The 17,663-nt window shown below is 52.7% G+C and overlaps 2 protein-coding genes across 6 annotated transcripts in view; one reads left to right on the forward strand and one right to left on the reverse strand.

The window, feature by feature from the left end:
* The window catches only part of TNIP1 (TNFAIP3 interacting protein 1), a 45,476-nt gene extending 41,323 nt beyond the window's left edge, over positions 1-4,153 (forward strand). For all 5 annotated transcript variants that reach the window (XM_037906460.2, XM_037906459.2, XM_037906461.2 and 2 more), the window contains exon 18: positions 479-4,153. In XM_037906460.2, coding sequence (XP_037762388.1) covers positions 479-522 — 44 coding nt within the window. In that variant the 3' untranslated portion in view covers positions 523-4,153. The remainder of the gene's footprint in view (positions 1-478) is intronic.
* A 1,708-nt stretch (positions 4,154-5,861) lies between these two features.
* Positions 5,862-15,354, reverse strand: GPX3 (glutathione peroxidase 3). The gene is made up of 5 exons (XM_007071529.4): positions 15,116-15,354; positions 8,994-9,147; positions 8,172-8,289; positions 7,311-7,410; positions 5,862-7,188 (listed from the first exon to the last, which is right to left on the reverse strand). The coding sequence occupies exons 1-5, from the start codon at positions 15,200-15,202 to the stop codon at positions 6,952-6,954; spliced, it is 696 nt and encodes a 231-aa protein (XP_007071591.2). The 5' UTR covers positions 15,203-15,354; the 3' UTR covers positions 5,862-6,951.
* Between the last annotated feature and the right edge of the window lie 2,309 nt (positions 15,355-17,663).

Genomic DNA, 17,663 nt, shown 5'->3' on the forward strand with positions numbered 1-17,663 from the left:
GACTGGCGCTGCATGAGAACCCCGGACAGTTGCCGTTCAGGTTGCGGCTCAGAAGGGCTCTGAGTACTGCAGTGCATTGAGGCAGTGGGCTTGCACCTTCAAATCCCATCTGTCACCAGCTTGGCATTGGTTTGTCCATGTCAGAGACCCGCTGCACGAGGAGGATCCGGGGGCTGTAGTGGAACAGACCGAGGTGCTTTGGGAGAGTGGGGTGTGGGGAAGCTTGCACGCTACTCCCTTGTCCTCACTGGGCCTCACCTCTGCCAGTGCTCAGCCCCAGGAGCGTGGAAACACCTGTCTCAAAGTTGACAGTAAAGTTCACTAAAAGCCTGAGATGGCCCCCGACTGCCCTCTGGCCCAGCATGTGGGAATAACACGGGATGCTGTTGTGATCTGTTTAAAAATGGCTCTAAATAGCAGGTGTGCAAGGAGACCAGAGCGATACTTACGCGATGTGGGTGTGCTTTCTGTCTTTCAGAACCTGCAGGGCTTGGGTTACCAAAAAACCAAAGGCCGGTTTAGCTGTGGGCTAATGTCAGAAGAAGAGTGGGGCGGGGAGTGTGCACGCCTGTGTGTATATAGAGCCTGCCTCCTGCCTCCTTATCCCTGTTCACACACTCTGTATGTAACAGCAGAGCCTTGACGGGCTGGAATGCCTCCCTCGGGAGCTGCTGAAGAGCGAACGCCCCCTGCCCTGAGGAGCAGGTAGCGCGGGCGCTTCCCTGGAATCCCAGCTGGGAGCCCGGCCTACAGGGGTTGTGCAAATGGCCATGCGTGGTTATCTTGTTCCTAGTCACGTCGCTTTGGTTTTAATTTGATTCCCAGCCTTCCTTCCTTCTTCTTCTTCAGCTAAGAGGGGAGCTTGCGTTCTGCAGCAGCCTCCCATTCCCTACGTTTCAACAGTCTTCAGTGGAGGATTTTCCTGCAGCCTGGTTTTGTATTGTAACATGTTTGCTGGCTGACCCTAGAGACTTTTCCCGTCGAATAGTGTCGGTGGGAGAACCACCCCTATACAATCCCATGACAAGCAGAGCTCTGTACAGGGAGGTCTGGTACCCTGGATAGATGGGTGGGGGAGAGGGTTTAATTGTGTGTGTTCTTTTCATAGTTAAAAAGAAGCCAAGCTGAAGCTAAACTGAATCCATTGGTTCATATCATTTACCTGTGAACACTCTCTAGGACTAAAGTGAGCGCTCTGGCTTGAATGGCTTTTAAAGTGTCCCGAGTCCAGGGGCCAAATGTAAATGTGTCTCGACTCTCCATTGAAACTCTGGAATGTAGAGCTTGCATCATGTAGATACTGCCCAGGCCTCTGTACATACATATACATACACACTCGCTGTCTAGATAAGATGTGGCAACCCTCATTCTCTTATTAGATTGACCTCACAGTCCAGTCTCTGAGTTATCGGGGAGCCACAGGCCTATGGTGTGCAATAACCCTGCCTTTATTGCTCCCAGGGAGCAGGCTGTGAACTTTGCCCCTCTTCTCCCACATCCCCAAAGCAGAGCTGATGAGCCGCCTTTCAGTAATGAGCTAATATTTTAGGGCCTGATTCAGCAAGGTACTTTAAACACATGTCTAACATCAGACGCACTTTGAAGTCCGTGGGACCTCTCACCTGCTCAAAGGCAAACGTGTGCTTAACTACCTCACTGAACTGGGGACCCGAGGGAGAGGAGGAAAACCTGATGGAAGTAGCAAACAATAGACATGAGTTCGTTTGTGGGCCCAGGCAGACCTGTTCTTCTCCGTCCTGTTTTATCCCACTGCAACATGCCCCTGGGCTTGCCCTGCTCCGCAGACTCCCCGGGGTAGCTGTTGCAAGCCCTGATTGCAGGCAAAGTGCTGGGGTATGCTGAACCAGAGGCTTTGAGTACTTGCTGTTTAGTACCAGCAGTGGCTTTGAAGGAGAGATAGGTCTTCAAAAAAAATAACAATGAAACAAGGTCTGAGGACAGGAAAGGAATGGCCAGGGTTCTGATCCCTCGGGTGCTGGGGAGTTCCCCTGTGGTCTCCCTGAAGAGGCTAACGTGTCTGTTCTTATGCGTGCGTATTGTGTGTGCAGTGTACTGTGGTCTGTAATTAATGTGCTGTATGTTAATGTTGACATGCAAATGGTAATGTGTACTTTGGGGGGCTCTTGCCCCTCCTTTCTTGTGGACGTCACTTCCCCCGGTTCCTCCAATTCCCTGTTAGCTGCATGGGCTAGTTCTGGGGAACAGTGGGGCAGATCTCTGCCGTTCTCTGTACTGTTGAACAATAACCTGAAAGGAAGGGAAAGGGAGAAGAGGAACTTTTCACCCCCATCTGCCCTACAGAGAAAACACCCAGCTCATTGCCCCTCACCCTTTCCTCCCCTACTCCACCTGCTTGGGTTTACTTTCTGGGATGTGAGTGGACTCTGGTCCCCTCCAGATGCTGACCATCCCTGGAAAGGGACTAACCCCATCAGAGGGAGGTGCTGTGAGTCATCGTAACCCTGGACATTCGTAGGACACAGGCAGGTAAATTCAGGAAGTGAGCAGTATGATGGAGCACCCCCAGCTCCCTAAATCACTCACGCTTCATCAGTCCAAAGCAGGGGTGAAGGCCGGACTCCTATTCTAAGTAGTTTGGGTTTTGTATTGTTTGTGCAGAAATATGCTTGTCCATACTGGTAGATATTTTAATATAACAGCTGTCTGCGTGTACACACCCTCCCCATGATCTCTATTTAAATCTGCTACGTTGACCAGAGGGTGTGAACTTAAACCCCAGGGGAGCTTGCAGTACGGGAGGCCAGCTGATAGCTCTGTCTGTTCGCTGACTCTGCACTGCACATATTGCAGTCCATGGGGTGCACTCGCCCACCAGCCGTTCACTGGACTGTTGTCTGTGATAACATGGCACCTGTGTCCCCAAGAACCCGTACCTGGCCATCACTGGCATGTGACTTGAGGGTTTCAGACTGTCAATCTAACAGCACTGTATTTAGTGAGCTGGCCTCTGTTTGTCTGGTTCATGTCAGCAGCCCCATGGGCTTTGCAGGCACTGTTCACACGCACAAAGCAAGCAGGATTTGGCCATGGGTTTTTGAAGACAAGGCTACCAGTGTAACCCAGGCTAATAGAAGCAGTTCCTTGTCCGCTTCTAGTGGCTAGTCCATATGTAGAGATTTGAGTCTGCTTCTGCCTCTGAACTAATGGACCTGCTCTTCTGGCTCAAAATCTGTCCTGCCTGCCCAAGACCAGAGGGAGAATAACAAAACCCCAGCTCTAGAGGCTGGCTGTACTATTCCTGTGAATACGGCTCTATAGCTTACAGTGAGTGAAGCCTGTAACTAACGTGCGTGTGTGAAACGCTCCATGATTTGATCTACCCTGACTTCAGTCACTTAGCTCTGTGGGTCCCCTCAGGTCCTGCTGGCTTCCTGTGACTGTCCAGTTCTGCACCTACCACCCCGTGTCTGGTTTTTTTCCGTGTGGCTCCTAAACAACGCAGCCTCTTGTTCCTTTGTTCTGGTTGCTCCCTGTCCCTTCAGTTCCCTGTTCACATGGGTTAAATCCCGTTCCGTACAGCTCTGTATCTAGGCCTGGGTCCATGTAAATCTTGGCTGGTTTCCTGTATGCGAAAAGCCAACCTTGCTCCCGATGAAAACCAGTCTGAAGAGTGATGTCCCCATAGGGGTCTGCCCAGTTTGTATGACTAGCTTGGACACTGGGATCCAACATTAAAGCTCTAGCTCTGGGCTTCTTTTCTAGCTGCTGGCACTGTGTTTACGACACACGGTGAACCATGCTATTATTGCAGCTGAAAAGGGGTGAGGGGGCTAGTTTTTCTCACCCCAAGCCCCATGGGTTTCCCACATGGAGAAGACCATTTCCGTATATTTGGGATGTTTCACCATCCATTTTGCCCAGACATGCTAACCTTTTAAACTGATACAAATCCAGCCACTCAGCCTAGGTTTTGAAATGCACCCTGTATAGCCAATATCCTGGAAAACAATAATATTCCCCCAGGGGCAAACATATACCCCAGAGACGCGTGTACAGATCTATGACACAGGTTGGTTGGTTGGTTTCTGTGCAGAAAAATTATGATGAATTGTAACAATAACTATTCCTTTGCAATACTCCTTAATAAACTATCTGGAGATTTTCCACCCCAGGCATTGTCCACTGTGGGTTTGCTTTGTCTCCTTTTGTTCTCAGACAGCGGTGATGCCTAGCAAAGGGTTCCTGTCTTGGAGCAAAAACAGTGTGTTAGGCTGGCATCCTAAACTGAATTGCCAGCAGAGTTTTGCTCTTAGATTCATAGATATTTAGGTCAGAAGGGACCATTATGATCATCTAGTCTGACCTCCTGCACAACGCAGGCCACAGAATTTCACCCACCACTCCTGCGAAAAACCTCTCACCTATGTCTCTGCTATTGAAGTCCTCAAATCGTGGTTTAAAGACTTCAAGGAGCAGAGAATCCTCCAGCAAGTGACCCGTGCCCCATGCTACAGAGGAAGGTGAAAAACCTCCAGGGCCTCTTCCAATCTGCCCTGGAGGAAAATTCCTTCCTGACCCCAAATATGGCAATCAGCTAAACCCTGAGCATATGGGCAAGATTCATCAGCCAGATACTACAGAAAATTCTTGATCACTGTGCTTCTTAACTAGCAATTGCCAAGCTTCCCTGGCCAGAAACAACTCCCTCGTGCCCTACACGTGTATCATCTGCTACTGCAGGGAGCTGCTTGGGGTGCCCATCTCCCCACTGTGCATCGGGAATTCAGCTGGGGAGTGTGTGTGGGGGGGGTGCTTTTGCATGAGCAGATAATGGGATAGTGGCTGGAGGGGGGGGTGCCTTTTTTGGGAGAAGAGCTTTCCATGTTGCCCTGGGCCAGGCCTGCTCCTAGCTGTACAGGTGGAGATGGAAGAGCAAGGCACAATGTCACCCCAGCCCCCTCAGCCAGTATCTGTCCCAGGGTGGACACAGCCCCACTCCACCTAGGGCTGCCAGTAGGGACCCCCAAGCACTTCCGCAGCCTCAGTGGTTCTTGTGGTGATCACCTGTCCAGCGAGTGGCTTAGATTGAAACAGGAGAGGGAGGGAGCTCTCCCTGCACTAGCCCATGAGAAGGAGGGGCTAGCGGTTGGGGTGAGTCCGGGACTCTGCCGCAGACTTCCTATGGGACCTTGAGCAAGTCACTTAGTCTCTCTGTGCCTCAGTGCCCCATCTGTGAAATGGGGATTAGAGCACCTGTACTGAGGGCAAGTCTATTGAAGACTGAGGTACTCCATGATGGGGGGCCACAGAAGCACCTATGGCAGGGAAAGGGCTGTGCACTTCTGCCCAAATGTGAGGTCAGAGCCGTCTGACTGGGGCGGCTCTGGACCCAGTGTGGGGCCTGCCCCAATCTGCTCTGCCAGCTGGTGTGGGGCATGGGTGGGTTCGGCCCCATGGCTGAGGAAGGGGAGTCCTTTGATGCTGTGTGGTGGGAGGGTGTGTGGTGGGAGGGAAGAGGCAGGTTGGACATCAGGTACTGAGAGACAGAGACACCCTCGCTCCCTGGGAGCATTAGCACCACAGAGCTCTCAACCCAAGCCAGCATTGTTGCTGTTACAAGTAGGGTGAGGACCCCAGGGCCCTGGGTCCCCTGGCACTTGCAGTGTCTCAAGGGCCCTTGTCCATGAGCACATCTGTGTAGTGTCTCATGCCTGGGATGACAGGAGCTGGTTTTGGAGCCCAGGGGAGAAGGCAATGACTGGGAACCAAGAGCTGGGGCCTAGCAGGATCAAGTGCCAGATGGACTCACTGGTTCATGCCCTTCCCTCCTGGTTGAAAGGAAACCCCCCAAAACGCCTTAAAAACCAAGCGCCTCCTTGAACGTTTGCACAGGTGTTTATTTTGCATTTCTACAGCTCTACACAGGCTGCGGGGGCGTGGGAGGAGAAGCTGGGTTCCTGGGGGAGAGAGGAGAGCGCATCCCTGCACAGGAAACTGCAGAGCAGCTTGAATGCACTGGAAGGGCCACTCTACACCCATGCAGGCTTGGGACAGGTCCACCCTTTGGGGGCTTTCAGACCTAACCTTCATGTTGATGCATTCTCCTAGCACCCAGAGCCCATGCCCTGCTCTCACGCACGCCCAAGATTACACATTAAGCCACAGCAGCTAGAGAGAACTCGCCCTGTAGGGAGCTCAGGGCTGCAGGAGAGATTCCAAGGGGCACATTCCAGGTGTGGGAGGCTTTGTGGGGAGGGGTGGGACAATGCACATTATCCAAGCATCCAAGCCCCTCCATCACCGAGGGCTCTCCTGCCAGGTCCGGGACAAGAGCAGGAGCAGCCCAACTTACGGGGATAGCAACGGCAAATATACAGCGAGATCAGTTCTAAGGGAGGAGGGCTGGACTGCTAAATAAATAGTGATGAGTGGCTTTCAGCATGAGTCTATTCCTGAGGGAGCAGCGGGGAGGGCTGGTCTCTGTACTTGCAAAGGGTCTTTCCCCTCCACTGAGATTTCCCCTGTCCGTATTTCTCTAGGAAGTGGGAAGCTAGGCTAATAATGAATCTCTCCAGAATGGAACGGGTGGCAGTGGAGAAGGGCAGGTTAAGGATGGCGGGCAGGTTAAGGATGACAGGCAGGTGCAGCGTGGGGAGGTGACGCCACCTGGAGAGAGGTGACTGGCATAAATCAAGTGTCATTTTAGCCAACTGTGTTTCCCCCAAACGTGTTGCAGGACCGGTCTATAGGGAGTGACGGACAGGGCCTGTCTCTACAGAGTAGCACAAGTGTGCATGCAAACTAGGCTGTAGAGACTGGTACCTTTCCTGGGAGATTCTACCCGTACTGGTGTCATAGCAGAAGGGATTTTGTATCAAGGGATTCAGCTCTTTGGATGCATTGCATGGAGATTTTTGGCTGTGGATAAAGCTTTGAGTCCCACCCCACCCAACCGCTGACATCTCTACATTAGTCTTCTCTGATCAGGGGCTGCCTCCTCTGACCAAAGACCTGCCGCTTCATATAATCTATGATGTCATTCTTCACCATGGCCAAGTTTGTCCTGGGGCCCCACCTCATCACGGGCCGCCCAGTCGGGCCAACCAAGAACTTCTCGAAGTTCCACTTGATGTCGTGGATCTTCAGGGGCTCCCAGAAGAGCCTTTTGGGGTCACCGAAGCTCTCCACCACGGGAGGGCAGGAGTTCTGCAAGGAGAGCAAAGGACAAGCATCAATGACACTGTGCTGGAAAAGCTAATCTGCCCCCACCTAGTGGCTCTCCAAACCTTGAGGATTAGGCTCAGGGCAGGGCGTTTGCAGGCACGCACCTTCAGGAAGGTGTAGAACTTCTGCTCCTCTTCCCCGTTCACATCCCCTTTTTGAAAAAGCTGGAAATTCGGGACAAAGCCACCCCCGGGCCGGACGTATCTGAAATCAAATGGAGAGAAGAGTCAGGTTCTGGTTCAAAGGAGTCTCCGGAGCCCATCTTCACCTAGCATGGAGACATGAAACTGCTGCTCCTGCCCATACACGCTGCCTGGCCGGCAGAAGCCAGGCCTAACCCATGTGCTAGACACAGCAGCGACCTGGTCAACAGCCAGGCTTGTAAACGGTTTTCTAAGTGGTTACTGGTCTACGTGCCCACGCAGGCTGTGTGGGCTGGAACCATTTTTAAATCACTCCTGTGTACTGTCACACTGATGCTGCTTCAATTGCTGGCGTGATGGGGCCTCAGCCGCATTTCCCCGACATCACAAGCAGCAGGGAGGAGCCTGGGCCATGGGGGATGCAGCCTGCAGGGTCAGCACGCAGTTATCAGATTGCAGCAACTGCATCTAAAGGACGGGACCCAAAACCACCTGCTTAGTGGCTGGGGTCAAGCAGGAATGGTCCTTTTGCATTCCTGCCCCACGCTAACTGCACTGGGCTTGGTTCAATGCTGATCTACACACCTGCACCCCTGTCAGAGACTGTGCGGAACGGCTGGCTGTAATTACCCTGGGGCTTTGGGGGGGTTCAGACACGCAATAGGGAGTCAGTGCCATTGTTGTTACTGATCTCCAGTGTATCCACTTGACTGCGCACTGTTTCCCCCCCCTCTTCCAGCCCAGGTGGAAGCAAGGGCAGCCACCCTGCCCCCGCCCCCGCAAGGGATCTCAGGCCCCTGCGTCACTCAGCCGTCTACTCACTTCAGCGCGGGGAGGATTTCGGAGTTCTCGCCAGGTTCTTGTTTGCCAAATTGGTTGCTGGGGAAGCCCAGGATGACGAGTCCATGTGGCGCCAGCTCATTCTGAAGTGCATTCAATTCTGCACACAAGAAAACCCAACCAGAGACAGGTTAGTCACAGCAACAGATGGGAGCTGCTTGCCCGGTGTCTGAGCCGCACGCGGTGTCGCCAAGCAGCCGGCTGGCATTGGAGATGGCACCCGTTTGTGACAGTGACACACCTGGCTGGGAATCCGAAGCACAGGGGAGGCGGAAGAGGGCGCCAGTTCTGTGCTTCTCCCAGGACTCTCAGGCCAGGATCACTCTGCATCGGTCAGGCCTCAGGGGCAGAAGTCCTGGCATTCTCCGTCAGCAGTAGTGAGCTCTACGCCAGCGCGTCAGCCTCCCCTCAGTCCTCCTAGCAGCAGCATGGGTCTCCTGGGACTTGGGCCCTGTCTGTGCTTAAATCCCTGCTCATGCTGTCATCTCTCTCTCTCCCTGTCTCCGTTAAAGCGTTGTGGCAAAGGGGAATCTCTGGAGCCCAGGCATGCCCTGGCCATGGCTCCTCCGCTCCATCTGCCCCCGAACACCCTGACCTGACCCCTGCACCAGTGGAGGATTTCCCCCCCCCCCCGCCCCTTCATTGCCACGTCCTCTTTCATTTCACAACCTTCCTTTTCTCTTTGGCCTGCACCAGGGTACCCCCCCCCCCACCACCACCACCCAGTGTCCTGAGGTGCACAGAGGTGGCTATCCCAGACTCCAGCACAATCCCCTCCCCCTTCCTCTGGGCAGGGGATCTTACCCAGGTACTGCATGGTGAGTCCTCAGTAGGTAGCCACGTTCACAAAGAGGATCATCTTCCCTTTGTACTTCCCAAAGGGGATGTACTCCTCTCCGTCTATGGTGAGGGCCCCATACCTGTAGATTGTTCCCTCCACCGAGTTGTAACAGTCCACCTGGAAAACAGCCAGGCAGGGCACGTGGGAAGGGGCAGGGCTGGAGGGAGGCAAGGAACAAGGTCTGACGACCAGCGATTAACTAGCTTCTTTAGGTTTTACTGTTTCCCCAAGGAGCTCCACATCTCCCAGTTCCTCTCCTGGCTTCCCCTTCACTCGCTCTGACCAGTGGGGGCCAAGGCACACTGCTGGGATCCTCCGGTGTGGCCGCGTTTGGTTCGGCTCAGGCGAGGGAGGAGACAGCTGTGAGGTTCTGATCCGCTTTTGGAGTCTGAACCCAGCCCCCACCACCAACCACCGGGAGGTTTGGATCCAGGGGTGACCTACTTCAATCCTTCCTCTTCCTTTCCTCCCAGTCCTTCTCACCTCCTCCTCAACCCCTGCATCCTGCCTTCACTGCCGCCCTTCCCTTCATCTCCTCCACCTCCTCGCTGGCCTCACAATCGTTACTTCATTCCTCTGCTCCTGTCCTCAGCCTCCTTTCTCCCCTTCTTCTCTTCATTCACATGCTCCCTTAGCTCCTGTCCCCTCCACCCAGCCTCCACCCCTCTCTTCCAAGGAATCTGCAGAGGGGCAACATCCAGTTTAGGGAGGGGAAGGGGCCCAGTGGGACACCATCACCTGCCCCAGAAAAGGGCTTTGCGATTCCATGCCATTTGGTGCATTCCCAGAGAGAGCAAAGCTCTGGTGACCCACCGGGAAGTGTATGTTCCGGGCCCCACCGTGCGCTCCTCCCCAGAGTTGGTGCAGCCCCATGGCACTCCCTGGAGTGTTGGCCAAGATGGCGGTTGTCACATGGGAAGCTGGGTTAGCCGATATGTTCTACTGGTGAGAGGAAAATCTTCTCCATGGTTCCCTCTGTTCGAACTCTGCCCTCCGCTTTCATTACACCTCTGCTCCCTGCAAACAGGCCTGGCTTATCGAGGCACGCATTAACAGTCAAGCGGGGGGCACTCTTGGGAGTTAACCCCTAGTTTATATTCTCCTTTGTGTTCTAAAGAGGTGAACCCTAACTGATCCATGGGCGTGCCTCTACCACTCTGGGTCTGCTGCAGATCACGTTAAGGGGTAGGATTCATAGGTGCTGGAACTAGGGCTGTTACTGAACCCCCTGGCTTGAAGTGGTTTCTATCATATGCAGGGTTTACAGTTTGAGTCAATGGCTCTCAGCACCCCCACTATATAAATTGTTCCAGCCCCCTGATAGGATTTGTCTCTGACAGCCGTGGCTGGGCTCCGTGGATCGCCTGGTCAGGGTTTCTCACACAGAGACTCTTCCCAGACCAAATAGCAGTCAGCAGCCAATGCCGGGCTCTCGCACGGTGTGCTCATCCCCCTGGAGTCTCAGAAATCGGGTTTGACGTGCACCGGCCTCCCACCCAGCGCCTCTGACTTTCCAGGGCTGCAGCTGCTAGCGTGTTTATTCCACCCAAGCAGCAGCCACAGAACCACAGGTGGGGAGGGGAAAGGACCAAAAATAGCCACAGTATGTCAACAGTGTCAACCCTGCGCCTCTTTCTATTGCTGCTCGCTCCTGCGCAGGGAGAGGAGCTGACCCGCTCACGCTGGCCCCTCTGCTTCTTCTGCAGGGATGGGAGAGGAAGGGCCTTAGAAAGGAGGTGGTGCTGGCTGCCCCCTCCTGTACGTGTAAGAAGGGCCAGGGGAGATTGCTCAGTAGAAGGATTGCTGTCCGAGGGATTTACAGTGGCTTGCTACTCCTCACTGCCTGGCTCCTGGCTGAGTATCTGTCACCTAGAAACAGACTGTTATTAGGATCCCACTCAGCCATGTGTGTCAGGTGGAGCCGCTGGCTCAGAGAGCAGGGAGCCAAACTGTGCCCCAAGGTGGCCCAGGCTCCCTGTTCACCAGGAGAGATTTAGAGAGACACAGAGAGGGGAAGAGACCTTTCTCATCAAGATGAGAAACAAAAGCAAGTCTAGCCGGCTCACCTGGCAGGGGAAGGGCCCTGGCAAGAGAGATTGCCTGCCCCTGTCCCTACAGCTCCCCAGAGGGTCTCAGGAAGGGAAATCTGCTCCTGCAGACTCTAGGATTGAAATGCCAAGCACACAGCCCATGGACCGGATCTGGCCTATAGGATGGGTTCCAATTCTTCTTATGTAAGCATGAAGTGCCTAGCCCTTCAGGCTGTGAAGGAAACCTTCCCACAGTGACCTGAGTGTAACCAATGCAGAATGGATTCCCTGTGTCTGAAACAGCAGCTCTGGGAGGCATGAACGCCCATTCACCTCAATGAGGTGTTAACTCTTAAGCCTAATGATTATGCTCCAAGACCACAGGTTTTTCCAGTAAGTTGGGTCTTGCCAATGTGTGTCTAGTTTATACGATCACAGCAACATAGGGTAACTACCCATGCCAACAGCCAAGCCGACAAAGAGCACAGATTCATAGATTCCAAGGCCAGAAGGGACCATTGTGATCATCTAATCTGACCTTCTCCAATGGTTAATTACTCTCGCTGTTTAAAATGTGCATCTTATTTGCAGTCTGAATTTGTCTAGCTTCAACTTCCCTCTGCTGGGTAGTGATACACCTTTCTCCGCTAGATTGAAGAGCCCACTATTCAATATTTGTAGATGCTTCTAGACTGTAATCAAGTCACCCCTTCACCTTCTCTTTGTTAAGCAAAATAGATTGAGCTCTTTGAGTTTACCACCATTAGGCAGGTTTTCTGATCTTTTAGTCATTCTCGTGGCTCTTCTCTGAACCCTCTCCAATTTGTCACCATCCTTCTTGAATTGTCGACACGGAACTGGACACAGGATTCCAGCAGCAGTCACACTAATGCCACATACAGAGGTAAACCCACCTCTCTACTACTCAGGATTCCCCTTTTTATGCATCTGAGGATCGCATTAGCCCTTTTGCCCAAAGCTCACATTCAGCGGATTATCCACCAAGACCCCCAAATCTTTTTCAGAGTCCCTGTTTCCCAGGATAGAGTCCCCCATCCTGTAAGTGTGGCTTACGTTGTTTGTTCCTAGATGGATACACTTACATTTAGCCATATTAAAATGCTTGTGCCCTGTTCATCAAGCAATCCAGATCACTCTGAATCAGTGACCTGTCCTCTTCATTATTTACCACCCCCCCAATTTTTCTGTTATCTGCAAACTTTAATCAGTGATGATTTTATGTTTTCTTCCACACCTTGATAAAAATGTTAAATAGCTCAGGGCCAAGAACTAGACCCTGTGGGACACCACCAGAAACACACCCGTTTGATTAGGATTCTCTGTTACATTTTGAGACCTGTTAGCCAGCTTTTAATCCATTTAATGTATGCCATGTTAATTTTATATCTTTCTGGTGTTTTTAATCAAAATGTTATGTGGTACCGAGGCAAATGGCTTACAGAAGTCTAAGTATATTGCGTCAACACTATTATCTCTATCAAGCAAAACTGTAATCAAATTTTAAAAAATCAAGTTTGTCTGCTAGGGTCTGTTCTCCGTAAACCCATGCTGAGTTGCATTAATTAAATTACCCTTCTTTAATTCTTATTAATCCAAGGCTTATCAGCTGCTCCATTATCTTGTTTGGGATCTATGTCAGACTGACAGGCCTATAATTACCCAGATGATCCCGTTTACCCTTTTCTTCCAATATTCTGGAACTTTCCCAGTGTTCCAAGTCTTATTAAAAATCAGCTTTAATAGTCCAGCAAGCTTTTCAGCCAGCTCTTTTAAAACTCTTGGGTGAAAGTTATCTGGACATGCTGACTTAAAAATGTCTAACGCTAGTAGCTGCTATTTAACATCCTCCTGAGATACTAGTGGAATAGAAAGAGTGGTATCATAAAATATGACTACAATATTTGTTTTTTCCCCAAACGCAGAACAGAAATATTTATTGAACACTTTTGCCTTTTCTGAGTAATTATTAATAATTCTACCATTTCCATCTAGTAATGGACCAATACCATTATAAGGATTCTTTTTGTTCCTAACATACTTTAAAAACTCCTTACTGTCCTTAACTCTGCTGGCCATAAATTTCTCCTTGTGCCTCTTTGCTTCCCTTATCGATTTTCTACAATTCGTAGCTTTTGATTTATATTCATTCCTATCTACTTCCCCTTTTCTCCATTTGTTATATATTTTATTATTTTTTAGAGCTGCCTTTACTTCCCCTCTACATCAAAGAAGTGAAGAAATAGTCATGGCTCTAAAACCTTCCAATGTTTGGGGCTTTTGTATGTATAACCTCAACTCTGAACTCCCTGAGTTCTTAAGTTGTTTGCTCAGTTGGCATTTTGGTTCACTTTCGTGTTCTCAGAAGGCAAGATGCACTCAGAGCACTGATACGTGCCAGCTTAACGTCGGTGAACGCGTTTTATATAACCGTAATGTGACTGCTGTTTGCTGTGCTCCTCACAACCATCTCACTGTTGCAGCCCCTGTCTGTCAGACCTATCTGTTGCCTCTCACCATCGTTTTAGAATGTGAGTTCTTTTGGTGGGAGGACCACCATTTCATTATATGTCTTTTGGTGGGGGCCCTGATTCCTGACCAGGGTTTGACATGCTACCTACAGAAGGTGTAGGGGAGACTAAGGATTGCTGCAATAATTGTATCTAATCATCTCATGCAGACTGGCATGCATTTCCCCCATGTCCAGCACTGATGTGTCAGCACGCCTGTCTCTCGCACTTCATCACCCTGCAGCCCTTCCTCCCGACACCCTGGGGCATCTAGAATTATCTCCCCCTGCCATCTCCCTCCCAACCTCTGCCAGCAGGAGGGCAAGGCAGCCTCCACACACAGGCGGACAGACAAAACAGGGTTAACAGTGGGAGCCAAACGTTGGTAGCTTTCCCCCTTTCCACCCAGCTCCTCTGATTCAGTCCAAGACGCCACCATCCGGGCTTGTGACATCACAGTCACTTCCCAGGCAATGGATGGGCGATGCAGAGGAGCAGCCAGGAATTATGCAGCACTCAACTCTCACGTAAGCCCTGTTTGGGGAGCTGATAGCCCTGCCAGAGACAAACACCCAGCTAGCCTTCCCCACTGAGCTCTGCCAATGCAACTTAAGTCCTAGGCTTGCGCCCTAACCACCGGACCCTCCTGCCTCCCTGGGCACCTCCCACTGCTCTTCTGATGCCCCTCACTCTGGCCCTACCACCCTCCGCTCCCCGCTAGTCCAGTCCTGGGGCCGGCCTGCGCAGAGCTTGCCAGTCATGTTGACCTGTGTGCTGGCTTCATGACGTGGCCTCTTAGAGATCAAGCTGAGAGCCACCAGACTTGTTCCCAGTGTAACTTGAACCATGTTTCCAAGCAAGGATCCCTGCTCACTTAAGCAACCGAGACAATGACACTGATTAGATGTCTTCCTCTACGATCCTCAAGCAGCCAGGATCCATGGAATAATCATTCCCAGGGACCCCAGGACTCTGCACACACCAAAAGGAAACTTCACCCTGAAATGGGGTGAGCTGCCACAGCGGTAGGTGGGGAGCAGGGAGAAGAAAAGTCTGTGTCCCTGCACTAACGCCATGTATTTAAATGAGTGAACCCCAGTTAGGCGGAAGGGAAAGAGGGAATCAGCTGAGAGAGGGGAATGAGAAATTACCCCTTTCTCCCTCCAGCAAATCAGTGCATTCCCCGTGTTTGCCTGCTGAGAACAGGAATTGGCCCAGACCAAGCCCCATGAGGCAAACACCCATTAGAAATGGGAATTCTGCTCCACATTTGTAAACAGGCCCTTTCTGGGGGGAGCTGTTCACCCCAAGCCCTCTGCCCCCCAGCCCAGATCCCAGAACTTTGGGGCATTGAAACCCAGATCCAGTTTGGATCCATCTCTCCTGATGAGTGATGGGGAGAGACCCCCCCCCAGACAGAGATGAAGGATGCCCTTCCGACCCCCGCGTGCCCCCTGGGACCCAAGAGCATCATGCCAGAGCACCAACCCTGCACACACACCGTTCTCCGGTGGGATTTCCTCTTACCTTCTGTTTCTCCTCTCCCTGGTTAGGCTGAATTAACCCAGCCAAGAACAAGGGGAAAATCCAAGAGCCCCTGAGTCTGCCCACCATGGCCGCTGTGGGGGGCAAGCACCCGCTTCTTGCCCCACAGAGCACAGCAGCTGGGTGCCTGGGTCCGGCTGGGCCTGTCCTCTTCCCCACACGCTGCCACCTTCGAGGAGCACCACCCGCAGCAGCAGGGAGAACTAGAAGGCTGAGCCTGAGTCCTCCTAGCCAATCGCAGGGAGGCGGGGATGGCAGGGCTGCTACCAGAGGATTAACCATGTGGGCCCTGGTGAGCTCCAGAGCTGTCTGGGGGCGGGAGAAAGGGGACTGATTGCTTCAGCGACTGGAGAATCGGGACTCAGGTCAGGCGTCCCCACCACCCCCCCATGGCTGGAGCGGTCCGGGTGCAGGGCTTTGGTTTGGCTTATAAAGCTAGGGCCCCCGTGCGAAAGTGTGGCTGGGATCTGAGTGCAGATTACAGCCACTTTCCAAAACAGAGGGGAACATGAAACCAAAGAGCATGGGGTGGAGGGGAAGGGAGATTAACCACGGACCTGGCTGTTATGTAACACGCTAGGGGCCTGAGCTCCTGGAGATTAGGATCAAAACAGTGGAGAAATTCATAGCTGTTATTGTGGCCCAGCCCTCGAGTCTCACCCTGGTGATCCCGTTGGACGTGCCCAAGTACAGCCACTGATCAGTTGTATCTCACACACCAAATGGGGCATGAGCAGGGACAACCCAGCGTTCCAACTACAACCCCTGCTACTCACGGGCTAAACGCACCATCAGGTGGATAAACCAGCAGAGCGGGAATGGGGTGGGGGTCAAGGAAGATGGGTATGTTCACATGGTAGTGTCAGTGGTTAAAGCAGTCGTTGGGAGCTCCCAAGGGTAGGCGGTGGGGTATAAAATAAAGGCAAATAATCCTAGGAAGGGTTAGAGAACAGCTGGCACTGGCCACTGTCAGAAGACAGGATACTGAGCTAGATGGACCTTTGGTCTGACCCAGTCTGGCCGGTCTTATGTATAACTGAATGGAAGGACCAAGGCATTCCAATTCCTGTTGCCTGGGGGAGCCCAGGGGAAATCCCTGCTGGAGCTGGCAATCTTTTGGTCTCAATTCCCTGTGTTAGGGCCACTTGATGCTGCTCGAGCTCTAAAGCCAGCCAGAGTCCTTGGGACAGAGTGTCCCTCTGGTGACAAAGAAAGAGTGGCTCCTACACCACCCCACCTCTCAGCTGTTGATGTGGGGAGCTGTGGGGGGGAAGAAGGTGTGGCCAGAGCTCCCTGCACCTGTGCTGATCCCCAGCTGCTTGGCAGCCAGTGTAAATTAAAGCACTCCCCAAGCTGCTGCAGTTTACCCAGGGAACTGGGCAGGCAGCGGAAGGTCCCAGCAGCAAGGGAGTGCACACAGTACCTCTCTGCTGTCCTCTGCTCGGGGTGCCCAGAGCCACAGCGGCCAGCACCGTCACAGACATGGCGATGGCACAGATCCCTCCTTCGAGTCACACACAGGCTGCTGCTGCTACTGCTCTGAGTGGGGAGGGCGATCATGGGAAGGAGCCCTAGTAACACTAGCGAGCCCCATTAAGCCCTAACAGAGGCTGTTCCAGGCCGACACTGACTAACTCACTGTGTGTGCTTTCATCTGGTCCACAGCCTGCAGTTCTGGGGCTGCCCATCCATAGCAGCTGGGGGTTCTCTCCAGGAGACAGCTGGCTCCTGCCCTCTGCTAAGCAGAGACTCCTTGGCTCCTAACCTTTCCTTCGCGGCCTGCTTTCCACTCCCCACTGATGCCGTCCCTGAGTTTTCAGCAGCGTCTGGGAACGCTGGGATTATTAATGAAGTGCCTGTCAAAGCTGGGCGGCTCTGTTTACACGCTGGGTCCCTGCTGGATTGCGGTGTGGCTAGAGAAGACAATCCAGTGAACACGGGCCTGGGAACAACCCCACCCTTGTTCACTTCTGAGCAGAAGCAGAGTGGGTGGGATTGTCCCTGGAGGGCTGGTTGAGTTTGGGTTTTGCCAGGTGGTGTCTGGAGACCGGGGTCTGAAACCCCAGGGTTCGGGGGAAATTGTACAAATGGCTCCAGGTTGGGGCTCCTTTCCATTTTACAGACTTGTTTGGGTGGGGCTGGGGGTTTCATAGGAGGGACATGGTTCCACTGCTCATCTGTGTCTCTGTCATCGGGCCACGAGGTCACACGGGTCAGACCCCCTATGCTGACATGTAGCCCAGTCCCGACGTCTCCACTATGCTTCCAGCCACTGCAGTGACTCAGGCAAGTAACCCCTCTGTTCTCCACCCCCAGCCCTTCTGCTGTGTTGCTCACAGCCCCTTCCCCACCGAGGGGTTAGAAAAGGGTCCCTCTGGCCACTAGGAGACCAGAAAGCCTGGTTAGCAGCTGGAACCCATTAGGGCCCCTATAAAGGCTGCCTCTCAGCAGAGCAAAGGCTTGCAGGAGCAGGTGCTCTGATGGGGGCAGCTGGGGTTAGACTCCTTTCTCTCGCCTAGGGAGGAGTTAC

The sequence above is a fragment of the Chelonia mydas genome, chromosome 8, assembly GCF_015237465.2.
Source record: "Chelonia mydas isolate rCheMyd1 chromosome 8, rCheMyd1.pri.v2, whole genome shotgun sequence".
In the NCBI taxonomy this organism is placed as follows: domain Eukaryota; kingdom Metazoa; phylum Chordata; order Testudines; family Cheloniidae; genus Chelonia; species Chelonia mydas.